This window comes from Paramormyrops kingsleyae, chromosome 22 (assembly GCF_048594095.1).
Source record: "Paramormyrops kingsleyae isolate MSU_618 chromosome 22, PKINGS_0.4, whole genome shotgun sequence".
NCBI lineage: Eukaryota > Metazoa > Chordata > Actinopteri > Osteoglossiformes > Mormyridae > Paramormyrops > Paramormyrops kingsleyae.
This window is the reverse complement of record NC_132818.1, coordinates 135,077-150,284: the sequence shown is the minus strand read 5'-3', so window position 1 is coordinate 150,284 and position 15,208 is coordinate 135,077. Positions and strand designations below refer to the sequence as shown.

General features: G+C 42.4%; 1 protein-coding gene across 3 annotated transcripts; it reads left to right on the top strand.

Annotated features, from left to right (window-relative positions):
* Nucleotides 1-6,731: 6,731 nt before the first annotated feature.
* Nucleotides 6,732-14,762, top strand: LOC140581668 (uncharacterized). Of its 3 annotated transcripts, none has more exons than XM_072705126.1 (8): nucleotides 6,732-6,835; nucleotides 7,433-8,230; nucleotides 9,875-10,672; nucleotides 12,317-13,114; nucleotides 13,483-13,534; nucleotides 13,665-14,070; nucleotides 14,292-14,385; nucleotides 14,541-14,762. In XM_072705126.1, the coding sequence occupies exons 1-2, from the start codon at nucleotides 6,748-6,750 to the stop codon at nucleotides 8,206-8,208; spliced, it is 864 nt and encodes a 287-aa protein (XP_072561227.1). In that variant the 5' UTR covers nucleotides 6,732-6,747; the 3' UTR covers nucleotides 8,209-8,230; nucleotides 9,875-10,672; nucleotides 12,317-13,114; nucleotides 13,483-13,534; nucleotides 13,665-14,070; nucleotides 14,292-14,385; nucleotides 14,541-14,762. The 3 variants fall into 3 exon arrangements, with proteins under 3 accessions (XP_072561227.1, XP_072561229.1, XP_072561228.1); XM_072705128.1 differs by having other exon boundaries at nucleotides 13,477-13,534; XM_072705127.1 differs by lacking the exon at nucleotides 7,433-8,230 and having other exon boundaries at nucleotides 6,740-6,835; nucleotides 14,541-14,761.
* Nucleotides 14,763-15,208: the final 446 nt, after the last annotated feature.

Here is a 15,208-nt window from a genome sequence, read left to right as displayed (position 1 = left end):
AAGTTAACTAGAATGTCACTAGCAGGCTAGCAAGTTAATCCACAGGTTCTAGAGCACAGCACTGCTGTTTGCTAATTGCTTTATTTTTCTCTCCTATAATTACATTCATTGAGCAATATTTGCTAACATATGTTCCTACATACTTTGCCATGGCAATTTTCACCGGGCACCAAAGCAGCTTCTTTCCTTGGTTTACTGGTCATAGGAAAATAATGTTCACATTGAGCAAGCTGGGCCCAACAGGGTGTCACGTGATTTACTGGTATCTAGCCAAAGACAGTGAGGGGCTACATTTAAAAGTCTGTAAGCCTGGTAATCAAAGTTCTTAAAATGACAGAAAACAAACAAACAAATACATAAAATTACTCATTTTGTCAATTATTTTAAATGCGCATAAAATACAATCTCTCAAAGTCTTTGAAATACTGCCCATCTGTTCACAAAAGCGGCTTCATTCTCTGATGGTGCTTTTATTGTGATGTGTGTGCGTGCATACAATAGCACTGACAGCATTAGGAGAGGCAGAGGTTTTTGCAAATTGCGCTGTAGTATTGGCCTATACATCCACACTAGGGAAACTTAATATACTGTCTTGACAGTCAGTTAAAACCAGCCACAACTTGAGGAATAATAGACCTCAGAATGGGCTGGGATATCCCTGACCTGTCAGCCACTTCCTGTTGGTATGTTCCAGGGCCATTTCACTTGTAGACATCATGAACTGTCATTCTGAAGTGAGTTTTCACTGGATCAAACGTTTAACCCCTTGAACTCCTGCCTGGAAACCATCACCTATTGACAACCAATGTGTCAGCAGTGGTTACATCTTCAAGTTTACTGTACTGTTACGTTACTACATGGCAGTGTCATGTACCGTGTAAAGACCGTGGCACGTGACAGCGCTTTGACGGGACAGTGGCATGCGCTGCATGACAGTGGCATGCTAAAGCCCCTAGTGGTACATGACAGTCATTACAACGTGGTTTGTCCTATGTGACAGTGGCATGCGCTGCATGACAGTGGCACTCTAGAGCCTCTAATGGTACATGACAGTCATTGCAACGTGGTTTACTCTACGTGACAGTGGGTAATCTATTGGCCCATTACGATGGTACAGAACTCCTCTCCCCTGGCGGTACATGACAGTCATTGCCACCTGGTTTGCCATACATGACAATGGATAGTCTGTGGATATTGTGCCGCTCCGTTATCGCTAAAGGCCCTGTACAAATTTGGTCACTGATTTATCAAAAGTATAATCTAAATTAAAAGCAATTATACATAAAGTTTTTTTGGTATTATATATTCCTTGCCAATTGAAAAATGTAATCCCGTTTATCATTTGGTATTGTCTATTTCAAAATAGCGATTAAACATCTGTTAATTAAGTCATAGCGATTAATAAAGTGTCTGGCTAGGATGGTTTCTCACATATTTTCTCCATTCTATGTCGCACCTCCCCAGAGTTATCCCCTGATAACTATAAGTCGTGGTGACGGCGACTGCAACAACTTTGATTGGTCCGCCTGGTTTTGGCAGTGAAACTGCAGAGCGACAGACGTGACAATGCAGACGATACAACTGCAGGCACATTCTGCAATGTGTATGTGCGCTCTATTATGCCAATAACTTAAGAAATCCTTATGTCAATAAAAGAGAAATTGGCTTGCCAGAATCACTGTACCTATTATATCAGCAATTCATTGCCCCTCAAGGTCAGATGGCATTAGATCACAAACGGGAAATTACTGGAACAGACTGCATTTGTCCATTAATATTTCACGCAGAACAAAAGTAACGAGGCCATGTACATTTCAGTACTTTTAAATGCGCTATTTAATTTGAAAACGTAATTAGTTACAGTACCCCTTATGGCCAAATGTAGGCAGTACACCTTGCTACAGCCTGCGGGTTGGGGCGGGGCAACATGTGACTCTATATGTGTTACTATATAAGGGTAACATCACGTTAATGGTACCGAAGGCGGATCAGGGGAATAAGGTTGGGATTAGGGTTTGGGTTATAGTTACAAGATGTAAAAATAGCACGGTGAGTATTGTTTGGTTGTTCAGGTTGTTGTTTCGTAATATATTTTTGATAAAATTTTTATATGCCTGGCAGTTGTAACGTTCCTCGTAATTTAAGTAGTAACATTATTGACGATATTTTCCTAATCTCATGTCAGTGAACAGCTGACCTACAGGTTAACCCAAAAACCTGCATACACACCGGCCCTTTGCGGATAAGATTGGTCACCCCTGTTTTAGGGGTTAGGGTAAGGATTTTAGGGGTTTTTTTGGGGCTAGCGTTAGGGCTATCTATTAGCACTATCCTCCTGACTCTCGGGCTTTTGTTTGGTGTGCATGTGTTATTTCCTTTAGCCATTTAGGATTAGTAGGACCTCATAATCATAAAAACCAAACATTTTTTTGAACAATTAATAGTTTTAAACAAAAATGATGTCCTTATATGAGGACGTAGGGTCTCAGGAGGTTAAGGTAGCCTAACTCGACAAAGTACTGTAGCTCAACTCGACAGAACACCGGAACCATCCGCATCTGAATGTAACATGAAAGCGCAGGAAAGCACATGCAGAAAACTTAAATATCAATACGAAACTATAGCTAACTTGCACATAAAATTTTGATAGAATTAACGCAGTAGCCCGAAACAGTAAACATATTTTAATATACATGCAAGTTTGACAGATACTAAATAATAAGATCATTTATACGATAATATGGGAGCAGAAACTTAACGTACCTCGCCATCTTGGTCCAGAAATGGAAGTGAGGCTGCGTGTTTCAAACTGGCAGCGTACGTCCCACATGCCATATGATGCCTAATACGTAACCAAGCAAAGCGGCCATAATGTGATTAAATAATAACATACCAATAATTCGCGTTGTTATGTAATAATAAGAACAGAATTCTATAAGATTAATTTTAAAGATTAGTATACAACAGCATAAAAATGATGACACTGAAAGTTTGATGAATCACACGATCAGCTCTGGATAATATCAAACAATGACTTAAAGAGACACGTGAAATGAAGTGATAAATACACGTGAAATATAAAGTGATATCGGTATGTCAAAACGTTATGTTACACACACCGCCCAACAATTCAAGAAGCTGTAGCTAGATTAAGGCCGTATTCACAATTTACCCGTGTGCCTTATACTGTAACCGAGCACGATTATCCCCGGCTGGTCTGCACTCTCCACATTGCACTTAATGATCCTGGTCTGAGCGATTTTTTGTGTTGAAGAAAACGAGCGAAGGGAAGTGCTGTGGCATAACTGACTGAAATTCATGATTAATGACTTTATTTTACGGCTTATCTGGAGTCGTTTTCAGCACGATGTCACACATAGATTAATTGACTATGCAATGCAGCGATTTTTATTTATTGACATTTACCAAAGAGTTTTTGCAGACTAGCTGCATGTTATACCGCCATTGAAAAGGTACCATGCTACCGCATTTTTGAAAGCTGTTGTGTATTACATTTCATTAGTACAGGTGTTTTGACATTGTAGCATACCTATCAGAATAGCACACTCTCAGTTAAAGCGCATGCGTAGAACAGAATTACATGTCCGCTAGCTCATAAATGTAGCATATTGCTGCAAGAATTTTCGGCAGAAAGTAAGCAATTATGCTTTCCGGTTATTACGTGCAGTTACAGTTATAATAATAATTGATACTTTTATTGATCCCTGTGGGGACTTAGCCCATGTACTGAGCCACACCCCCCCCCCCCCCAGTTGTGTATTAGTAGCATTTATGATGTTTCTCTAATGTGAGCTAGTACATAACCCAGCTAGTACCAACCGTTGCAACAATACTCTAGTTTTCTGTCATACTCATTGTTTTATTTTCTTGCATTGTCCATTTTTGTTCATAGTCTTTAATATTCCAAATAACGACAATTTCAGATAACTACTGGAACAATGAGTTCTGGAGGGGAGCAAGCTCCGTTACATGCTATAGATATGTTGATCTGATACCTTTCCGTATCAGATTGTTACCACTGTTAAAAACCACAGGTATTTTATTCTGATTGTATGTATTTCCTTATTAGGGCACATTAGTTACTCCTGTTAAAAAATCAGTTTATTCTGACATTGTAAATTTCCTGAAGAGTTTACCCTCTTTAAAATGATGGAGTTCCACTTGTGCCAAAAATATGCTGATATGCATATGAGCTTTCCGTTTCTGCCAAAAATATGTAAACAGCACACAGTCCATGTCGGCTGAGCATGTGACAAAGCATTTGTCTGTGACGACTCTATTTTGTCAATGAGTTTGTCTGTGGAGCCCCTGAAGGAACCAAAAGGTGTCTGCTAATTAGATACCCAGGAATAAACTGTGTGGCCCCTGCCCAAGCATTGCTGCCCAAACAGCAGTCTCCTCCTTATGCCGCCGAGGGAGGAGTAGCAACTGGTTCCCCTGCCCCTTCCCCTCTCCCCCCTGCAGATGAGGATCATAACCATTCAGCGCCCGACTCCACCTCCTTATCAGTGACGACGTGCCGCGGTCAAAAACTCAGGCAGTAGGACGAGGCAGAAAAAATTCTTGCCCCTATGTTGTTATTTACAAATCCTCAAGAGGGAGATAACTTTGGTCATCTGACACTGTAGATGAAGGAGTTGAAGGACATTGTCAGTGACCTGCTGGATCCCAGGCAGAACAGACCTCGCTATGTGGCAACCCTTCTGATACAGGTCGCCCCGCGCATGGACTGGATGATGATGCATCAGTTTAAGCAGGAGCCTAGTAAATCCTGCGAGTGCTACACCGAACGACTGATGGCAGCTTTCTCCAACTACAGTGGGATGGACCGCCCAGCGAACCAAGAGTGTATGTGATGTAAAATACACTAAGAGAGCTCAGTTCCTTTAAAGAGAGGTACTTATAATACTCTGTATTAGTTTTCGTGAGCTGTCCTCTTAAAAAGTACAACACCAGTACTCCATATTCAAATTGTCCCATGAAAAACTACAACCTCCAAACATCAAACTACATGCTTCTATGTCACCTACACTTCAGACTTCATCCTCAAAATCAAAGCAGTATTAACACAAGCAACATCCATCACTTAAAGCCAATATAAGTCTGCTACAACTGGACTTATATCTAAGCAAAACAAACATTTTATGTTCAAGTTTTCTTAAAACTACTGAAACAAATAAATGGCTGCCCTACAGTTCCGCTGTTTTGTTTGTCACCCTGAATTATGTCCTTCATAGTGTGGAAAAAACTGAAGGCTGAGGAATGTTACGTAACACAGCTAGAATGCAATATCTCTCTCTGGTGTAATTCACTGTGTGGTCTAAAGTGTGGTGTCTTCTTCATAACACTCCCTAACTCTTGTATTCATGACCATGAGATAGGGTGGGCTGCTTTTCTTCCTTGCTTTGGCTAGTATTCCTCCCTTTCCTCCCCAGCCTTGGTTGGTGGTTCAGGCAGCATCACCTTGTTTTAGTAGACCCAGGTGCCATACATTTTGAAAGTAGGCTCAAGTGCACAAAATGTTCTAGCAGAAGTCTTAGACAAACTCTGAATTACAAAGTAATCTGACTCCTTCTGAAGCTGTGAGAAATTGTTCATCTGTATTTGCTGCATTGTCACTTGTTGATCTGCGTGTGCCCTGCTCCAGCAGTAAAGGGGAGATCGCGTGCAGAGCTGGTTTTCTGTAGGTCTGAGTAAAAATAAAATATCCTCTTCATACAGGAACCAAGTCTATGGCTGGAAATTTCTGCAACAGAGCCATTTAGTTATTTCTAGAAAAACATATAGAGCCAATGAAGGAACCTGATGTCATAGTAACACAGGTCACTGTCCGTGGTGCTGAATTCTCTACTAGATGGGCTGGTGCTGAATGAATAGGACAGCTGGCCAACGTGTCTGTGTGCTTCCACTGACAGGCACCCTGACAACGAGGGGGAAAAATTCATACAGTAAATTAGTTAACAATAATTAGTAATCACGTATAGTTCTCATTTATCATGATGTAAAATTCAAAAACCATTTCTGACTATTAATCTGCACATTTTAATAATTTAATTAATATTACCTAATTTGTTTATCATTTTCTGCAATCACTGTGCGTTAAAGCAAGTTTTAAAACTAGCTGTGAAATTGTTGATGCTGTTGTTGATCTGAATGTTGCTGACGGAGCCTTAGGATACGTCTTCATACAGATGAGTGAGGGGATGGATGCACTATTCTATGGAGGCCTCTGAAGAGAAAAAATTATCCCAATTTTATATTGAGAGGGATGGTTAATTCCTTTTTAATGCAGACTGCGTTAAAAGTCCCTGTTCTGCCGTTGATCTTTTGCATGCATGCTATCATGTATTAGTTTACTCTGTATTTTGATCACATGTCAAACTAAAGAATTTTTGGTCGTATTTTTGTTCCTAATTTTGAAGTAATTGTAAAATAAAAATGTTGTTCTTTTCCGCCGCCATGCTTCGTCTTACTTGTGAAGGTTATGCTTGCATTGAACTTGCTTTGTAGACAGTAAGATCCTGCCGGCATTAATTCTCCACTGTGTGGTAATTTTGAGAAATTGCGCACGTTTCTTATCCCGTCAGAATCGGTAAAACTAACGCCATGCGAATGTGTCTTAGCGCAGAGTTTAGAATATTTACGGTTTCCGGTCAATGAAGGCAGTTTGAAATAAAACAAAAACGTTTAAACTTTCTGGATGCGCAAACTCTCGCTTTTGGCAAGATGGTGCAGATAGTCGAGATAAAGGACTGTTATTCGATGAGAATTCGAATCCATCACTCCTTAAACATGGAGAACATGGATCCAGAAGGTATTAATGATTATAATGATTAAATGATAATAAGGTTGTAGCTCCTGGTATGTGACAAACGAAATGAACGGCCAAGTCTGCATTGGCCTAATGCTTGTTAGTTTTGAGGTAAAGCTGATAAGTAACACATTTGGTTTTCGAGGTAAAATAACCGACCGGTTGAATAATTCAACTTTTATCTACAGAAATGAATGTATTTAGAACTGCAAACGGATACATTGGAAGCGGAGTTTTAAAATGAGAAAATGTAACGATGTGATAGGAAATGCCGTTCGTTATACTCCCCTTCTGTCTCCCATTCTTGCTCATCTTGTTTAAATAATAAGAAAATGAAAAGCAAGATCACTGTTAGTGACAAAAGTGCAGGACTAAATGTGTTTCATTTAATATTTATTCATTTGGATATGTGTGAGAGTAAGCGTATGCATGGATGTTGTCTTCTGGTTTAGCTTTCTTAGCTTTATCGGTAATTCACATTATTTCATTTATCTGACAATCTGAAGCCCATGGACTCATTTTATACGGATTTTGTAGTAGAGTATTTATCCAGTTATTGTCATGTTCTTATATATCTCTCTGTGTTCCATTTTGTCCCAGTTCATGAGTTTTTGGAGGACAAGTTCATCTCCATTCTGGTCGTGAACTTCGAGAGGAGCCCACTGACCATGGAGAACTTGCAGTCTCTGGCCCTCAGTGTCCCTTCATTTTATTGGCGGCTCACTGGGGAGGAGCTGGATCCCAGCCTATTGCACGTAGCACCTGCACGACTGCAAGTGGTACATCATGGTACAGAGACTGGTGTCCAGCATGGGGATGGAGAATCACCAGCTGAGGAGGATGACCATTACGGACAGGAGCTGCCATCATCCAGCTCTATAAGGGAGGCTTCCCCTGCAGCTCCAGCATCCACGACTGAGGATGCTAATGGGCTTCCTGAGGCTCTCCCCTTGACCTGGGGTGAAGATGAGCCCTCATCTCCATCCTTATCTGTGCCTTCTGACACTCAACCTGGAAGTCAGATTGAGCCAGAACATGCTGAGCCCTCCAGCTCCACCTTCTGGATCCCTGTGGGCCCTAACAGCACGTGGCAGCAGCTTGAGATCGAAGGCCGCAACTACCTGCGGAAGCTGGATGAGCTCAGCATCTACGATGGACTCTGGGGCATTACGGACTACGGTGATGACCACACCGTGGTCATGTCCGTGCATGTCTCCGTGCATGTGAGCAGTTCTCTGCGAACATGGGGCGTGAGGCAGGAGGAGAGGCCTCCTCAGAGGCCCGCTGGCACCAGACAGAGGAAGCGCAAGGCCGAGCCCGACGACACCAGCGGCTCAAGTTCTCCTCCACCGCACAAGAGGCCCATGCGCTTCTGACTTGATTCCATGTTTTTACGCTGTAAGTTACATTTTTATTTCAACATAATTAGAAGATCCCGCAGGAAAATATTAGTCAGTTACTTAATAAATGACCAAAAAGTAGTTGAATAGGACAGCTGGCCAACGTGTCTGTGTGCTTCCACTGACTGGCACCCTGACATATAATGATTTTTAACAACGAGGGGGAAAAATTCATACAGTAAATTAGTTAACATTAATTAGTAATCAAGTATTGTTCTCATTTATAATAATGTAAAATTCAATAACCTTTTCTGACTATTAATCTGCACAATTTAATAATTTAATTAATATTACCTAATTTGTTTATCATTTTCTGCAATCACTGTGCGTTTAAGCAAGTTTTAAAACTAGCTGTGAAATTGTTGATGCTGTTGTTGATCTGAATGTTGCTGACAGAGCCTTAGGATACGTCTCTATACACATGAGTGAGGGGATGGATGCACTATTATATGGAGGCCTCTGAAGAGAAAAAAATTATCCCAATTTTATATTGAGAGGGATGGTTAATTCCTTTTTAATGCAGACAACGTTAAAAGTCCCTGTTCTGCCGTTGATCTTTTGCATGCATGCTATCATGTATTAGTTTACTCTGTATTTTGATCACATGTCAAACTAAAGAATTTTTGGTCGTATTTTTGTTCCTAATTTTGAAGTAATTGTAAAATAAAAATGTTGTTCTTTTCCGCCGCCATGCTTCGTCTTACTTGTGAAGGTTATACTTGCATTGAACTTGCTTTGTAGACAGTAAGATCCTGCCGGCATTAATTCTCCACTGTGTGGTAATTTTGAGAAATTGCGCACGTTTCTTATCCCGTCAGAATCGGTAAAACTAACGCCATGCGAATGTGTCTTAGCGCAGAGTTTAAAATATTTACGGTTTCCGGTCAATGAAGGCAGTTTGAAATAAAACAAAAACGGTTAAACTTTCTGGATGCGCAAACTCTCGCTCTTGGCAAAATGGTGCAGATAGTTGAGATAAAGGACTGTTACTCGATGAGATTTCGAATCCATCACTCCTTAAACGTGGAGAACATGGATCCAGAAGGTATTAATGATTATAGTGATTAAATGATAATAAAGTTGTAGCTCCCGGTATGTGACAGACGAAATGAACGGCCAAGTCTGCATTTGCCTAATGCTTGTTAGTTTTGAGGTAAAGCTGATAAGTAACACCTTTGGTTTTCGAGGTAAAATAACCGACCTGTTGAATAATTCAACTTTAATCTACAGAAACAAATGTATTTTGAACTGCAAACGGATACATTGGAAGCAGAGTTTTAAAATGAGAAAATGTAACGATGTGATAGGAAATGCCGTTCGTTATACTCCCCTTCTGTCTCCCATTCTTGCTCATCTTTTTTAAATAATAAGAAAATGAAAAGCAAGATCACTGTTAGTGACAAAAGTGCAGGACTAAATGTGTTTCATTTAATATTTATTCATTTGGATATGTGTGAGAGTAAGCGTATGCATGGATGTTGTCTTCTGGTTTAGCTTTCTTAGCTTTATCGGTAATTCACATTATTTAATTTATCTGACAATCTGAAGCCCATGGACTCATTTTAAACTGATTTTGTAGTAGAGTATTTATCCAGTTATTGTCATGTTCTTATATATCTCTCTGTGTTCCATTTTGTCCCAGTTCATGAGTTTGTGGAGGACAAGTTCATCTCCATTCTGGTCGTGAACTTCGAGAGGAGCCCACTGACCATGGAGAACTTGCAGTCTCTGGCCCTCAGTGTCCCTTCATTTTATTGGCGGCTCACTGGGGAGGAGTTGGATCCCAGCCTATTGCACGTAGCAACTGCACGGCTGCAAGTGGTACATCATGGTACAGAGACTGGTGTCCAGCATGGGGATGGAGAATCACCAGCTGAGGAGGATGACCATTACGGACAGGAGCTGCCATCACCCTGCTCTAGAAGGGAGGCTTCCCCTGCAGCTCCAGCATCCACGACTGAGGATGCTAATGGGCTTCCTGAGGCTCTCCCCTTGGCCTGGGGTGAAGATGAGCCCTCATCTCCATCCTTATCTGTGGCTTCTGACACTCAACCTGGAAGTCAGATTGAGCCAGAACATGCTGAGCCCTCCAGCTCCACCTTCTGGATCCCTGTGGGCCCTAACAGCACGTGGCAGCAGCTTGAGATCGAAGGCCGCAACTACCTGCGGAAGCTGGATGAGCTCAGCATCCCCGAGGGACTCTGGGGCATTACGGACTACGGTGATGACCACACCGTGGTCATGTCCGTGCATGTCCCCGTGCATGTGAGCAGTTCTCTGCGAACATGGGGCATGAGGCAGGAGGAGAGGCCTCCTCAGAGGCCCGCTGGCACCAGTCAGAGGAAGCGCAAGGCCGAGCCCGACGACACCAGCGGCTCAAGTTCTCCTCCACCGCACAAGAGGCCCATGCGCTTCTGACTGGATTCCATGTTTTTACGCTGTAAGTTACATTTTTATTTCAACATAATTAGAAGATCCCGCAGGAAAATATTAGTCAGTTACTTAATAAATGACCAAAAAGTAGTTGAATAGGACAGCTGGCCAACGTGTCTGTGTGCTTCCACTGACTGGCACCCTGACATATAATGATTTTTAACAACGAGGGGGAAAAATTCATACAGTAAATTAGTTAACAATAATTAGTAATCACGTATAGTTCTCATTTATCATAATGTAAAATTCAATAACCTTTTCTGTCTATTAATCTGCACAATTTAATAATTTAATTAATATTACCTAATTTGTTTATCATTTTCTGCAATCACTGTGCGTTTAAGCAAGTTTTAAAACTAGCTGTGAAATTGTTGATGCTGTTGTTGATCTGAATGTTGCTGACAGAGCCTTAGGATACGTCTCTATACACATGAGTGAGGGGATGGATGCACTATTCTATGGAGGCCTCTGAAGAGAAAAAAATTATCCCAATTTTATATTGAGAGGGATGGTTAATTCCTTTTTAATGCAGACAACGTTAAAAGTCCCTGTTCTGCCGTTGATCTTTTGCATGCATGCTATCATGTATTAGTTTACTCTGTATTTTGATCACATGTCAAACTAAAGAATTTTTGGTCGTATTTTTGTTCCTAATTTTGAAGTAATTGTAAAATAAAAATGTTGTTCTTTTCCGCCGCCATGCTTCGTCTTACTTGTGAAGGTTATACTTGCATTGAACTTGCTTTGTAGACAGTAAGATCCTGCCGGCATTAATTCTCCACTGTGTGGTAATTTTGAGAAATTGCGCACGTTTCTTATCCCGTCAGAATCGGTAAAACTAACGCCATGCGAATGTGTCTTAGCGCAGAGTTTAAAATATTTACGGTTTCCGGTCAATGAAGGCAGTTTGAAATAAAACAAAAACGGTTAAACTTTCTGGATGCGCAAACTCTCGCTCTTGGCAAAATGGTGCAGATAGTTGAGATAAAGGACTGTTACTCGATGAGATTTCGAATCCATCACTCCTTAAACGTGGAGAACATGGATCCAGAAGGTATTAATGATTATAGTGATTAAATGATAATAAAGTTGTAGCTCCCGGTATGTGACAGACGACATGAACGGCCAAGTCTGCATTGGCCTAATGCTTGTTAGTTTTGAGGTAAAGCTGATAAGTAACACCTTTGGTTTTCGAGGTAAAATAACCGACCTGTTGAATAATTCAACTTTTATCTACAGAAACAAATGTATTTTGAACTGCAAACGGATACATTGGAAGCAGAGTTTTAAAATGAGAAAATGTAACGATGTGATAGGAAATGCCGTTCGTTATACTCCCCTTCTGTCTCCCATTCTTGCTCATCTTGTTTAAATAATAAGAAAATGAAAAGCAAGATCACTGTTAGTGAAAAAAGTGCAGGACTAAATGTGTTTCATTTAATATTTATTCATTTGGATATGTGTGAGAGTAAGCGTATGCATGGATGTTGTCTTCTGGTTTAGCTTTCTTAGCTTTATCGGTAATTCACATTATTTCATTTATCTGACAATCTGAAGCCCATGGACTCATTTTAAACTGATTTTGTAGTAGAGTATTTATCCAGTTATTGTCATGTTCTTATATATCTCTCTGTGTTCCATTTTGTCCCAGTTCATGAGTTTGTGGAGGACAAGTTCATCTCCATTCTGGTCGTGAACTTCGAGAGGAGCCCACTGACCATGGAGAACTTGCAGTCTCTGGCCCTCAGTGTCCCTTCATTTTATTGGCGGCTCACTGGGGAGGAGTTGGATCCCAGCCTATTGCACGTAGCACCTGCACGACTGCAAGTGGTACATCATGGTACAGAGACTGGTGTCCAGCATGGGGATGGAGAATCACCAGCTGGGGAGGATGACCATTACGGACAGGAGCTGCCATCACCCAGCTCTAGAAGGGAGGCTTCCCCTGCAGCTCCAGCATCCACGACTGAGGATGCTAATGGTCTTCCTGAGGCTCTCCCCTTGGCCTGGGGTGAAGATGAGCCCTCATCTCCATCCTTATCTGTGGCTTCTGACACTCAACCTGGAAGTCAGATTGAGCCAGAACATGCTGAGCCCTCCAGCTCCACCTTCTGGATCCCTGTGGGCCCTAACAGCACGTGGCAGCAGCTTGAGATCGAAGGCCGCAACTACCTGCGGATGCTGGATGAGCTCAGCATCCCCGAGGGACTCTGGGGCATTACGGACTACGGTGATGACCACACCGTGGTCATGTCCGTGCATGTCTCCGTGCATGTGAGCAGTTCTCTGCGAACATGGGGCGTGAGGCAGGAGGAGAGGCCTCCTCAGAGGCCCGCTGGCACCAGTCAGAGGAAGCGCAAGGCCGAGCCCGACGACACCAGCGGCTCAAGTTCTCCTCCACCGCACAAGAGGCCCATGCGCTTCTGACTGGATTCCATGTTTTTACGCTGTAAGTTACATTTTTATTTCAACATAATTAGAAGATCCCGCAGGAAAATATTAGTCAGTTACTTAATAAATGACCAAAAAGTAGTTGCTGCAGTATATATTCCATAAATTTACTGCAGTTTTATGAGTCCTTATAAAGTAATAACTGTAAGCGTTCTTTAAGTATGAAAGAGTTTAATACACCTGCAGCGGACGGGCACGTGTCCCCATAATTATAACTTTAGGTTACATTTCTGCATGACTTAGTATTCAGTAAGTTCCAGGTAGTGTTGGGTGGTACTCACGTCTCGTATTTACCATTTATATCAGTCTTCAAAGTCTTTAGATAATTAAGGTTGGTCTTGGTTGTTTTCTTGCCTGGAGAAACAGACTTTTGATGCCATGACGCCACAGCAGCACAACAGCTGTCAGTACGGTGGAGGTAAGAGTTTGAAACGTTCATCAGCCTCTCAGCCACGCATCTCGCCTGGATACGGGATTCAGCTTTTATTCTTCTGTATTACTCCCTAAGTCCCTCACTCTGCACAATCTCTATACCGTTTGCTTTATAGGAGGGAGGAGCAGCACAAATGCAGCTGACAGACGTAAAGCCATGTGCTGGCAGCAGATGCTTCGCACCCCTTAATAGCGGATCTGTTGCTGGTAAGACTGTCTGTGCTGCCTGGCATCTCAGTAACCAGGTGAAACTCCCCAGGCAAGGTAAGGATCATATTGTGTTGAGTTTGTGAGTTTCCTGTGTGTAAAGACAGTTTTAGGGTCAGTATGGAGCCTGGCACAGGCATGAGCTGGGGAGACGTGACCAAAGACTCATTCACAGTCTGCACTGTTACTCTTGTTTGTCTTTTCATTCAAATCTCTTTCCCCACAGTGTCCATCATCTTGAGCAGCACCGGCTGTGATTTAGCATGAAGGATGCCTGTTCAGTTTTCCACCTGAACAAGTGCCCTCTGGACCCAGGTGTGCACTACATGAGCACTTTATGTTCCTGACTCCTTATCAGCGTTTACATTTACATTCTCAGCCAGTATTTAATCTGTAAAGTTCCACTCGGTGAGATTTATACAGACACGAATAAAGAGCACAGTCAAAGGATGTTTTTGCTTCTGCCTCATTTAACAGGCTATTCCCAATTTCCCTCTGGGTCTGTGTTTTCACCTCTTGAATGCTGGGATTTGTAGGCCCCGAGGTGCTGCCAGCGAGGGTGAGAGGGTTCAGAGATGGAGGAAGCCAGGGTGTTGCTGCAGTCCAGCAGTCAGAGCCACATTAACGCAGGTACACCCCCTCAGTATGTGTCTTGTATGCATATCAGATCTGGCTGAACATAGTCCTCCAAAGCTGTAGTGTAATCCTGGTCAACCTCTGGGGTTAGTTGCTCTGTTGGCCTGTGGAAAAATGGGTACTCTTAATGTATTCTGTGTGTTTTGCAGGAATATTTCCAGGCACTCTACACCAACCTGGCTCACCTGGACAATAAAATCTGTTATATCAGGCTGCTGCTTGTGGACTACAGCTGAGCCTTCAACAGAATCATTCCATGCTGGCTCACGGCTAAGCTCCTGAACTTGGGGTCAGCTCTTCACCATGTACTGTAACTGGATTCTGGACTTTCTCACCGGCAGACTCCCAACAAGTGTGCATTGGTGGGAAGAACTCTTCCTCCATCATCACCAACACGGGCAACCCCGCAGGGCAGTGTGCTGAGCCCCCTGCTCTACTCCATCTTCACCCACGACTGCATAACCAAGTTTCGCTCCAACTCCATCTTGAAGCTGCTGACGACACCACCGTCATTGGTCTGATCTGCAACGATGATGAGGAGGTCAGAGATCCTGAAGGATGCTGTCGAGATAACAACCTCACCGTCAACGTTAGCAAAACCAAGTAGCTGATCCTGGACTTTGACAAGCAGGTGACTCTCCAAAGTCCTAGCTACATCGCAGAGGATGGTGTGGAGCAGATCAACAGGGTCAAGTTCCTCGGGCACACAGCTTCCAAGACATCGTCTTCACACACTGTCTGACATGACACTAACATTTCCTCACACTGCCACTATTACCTCATGCTGTACCGTTGCTGTGTCTGTCTATGTTGTTTC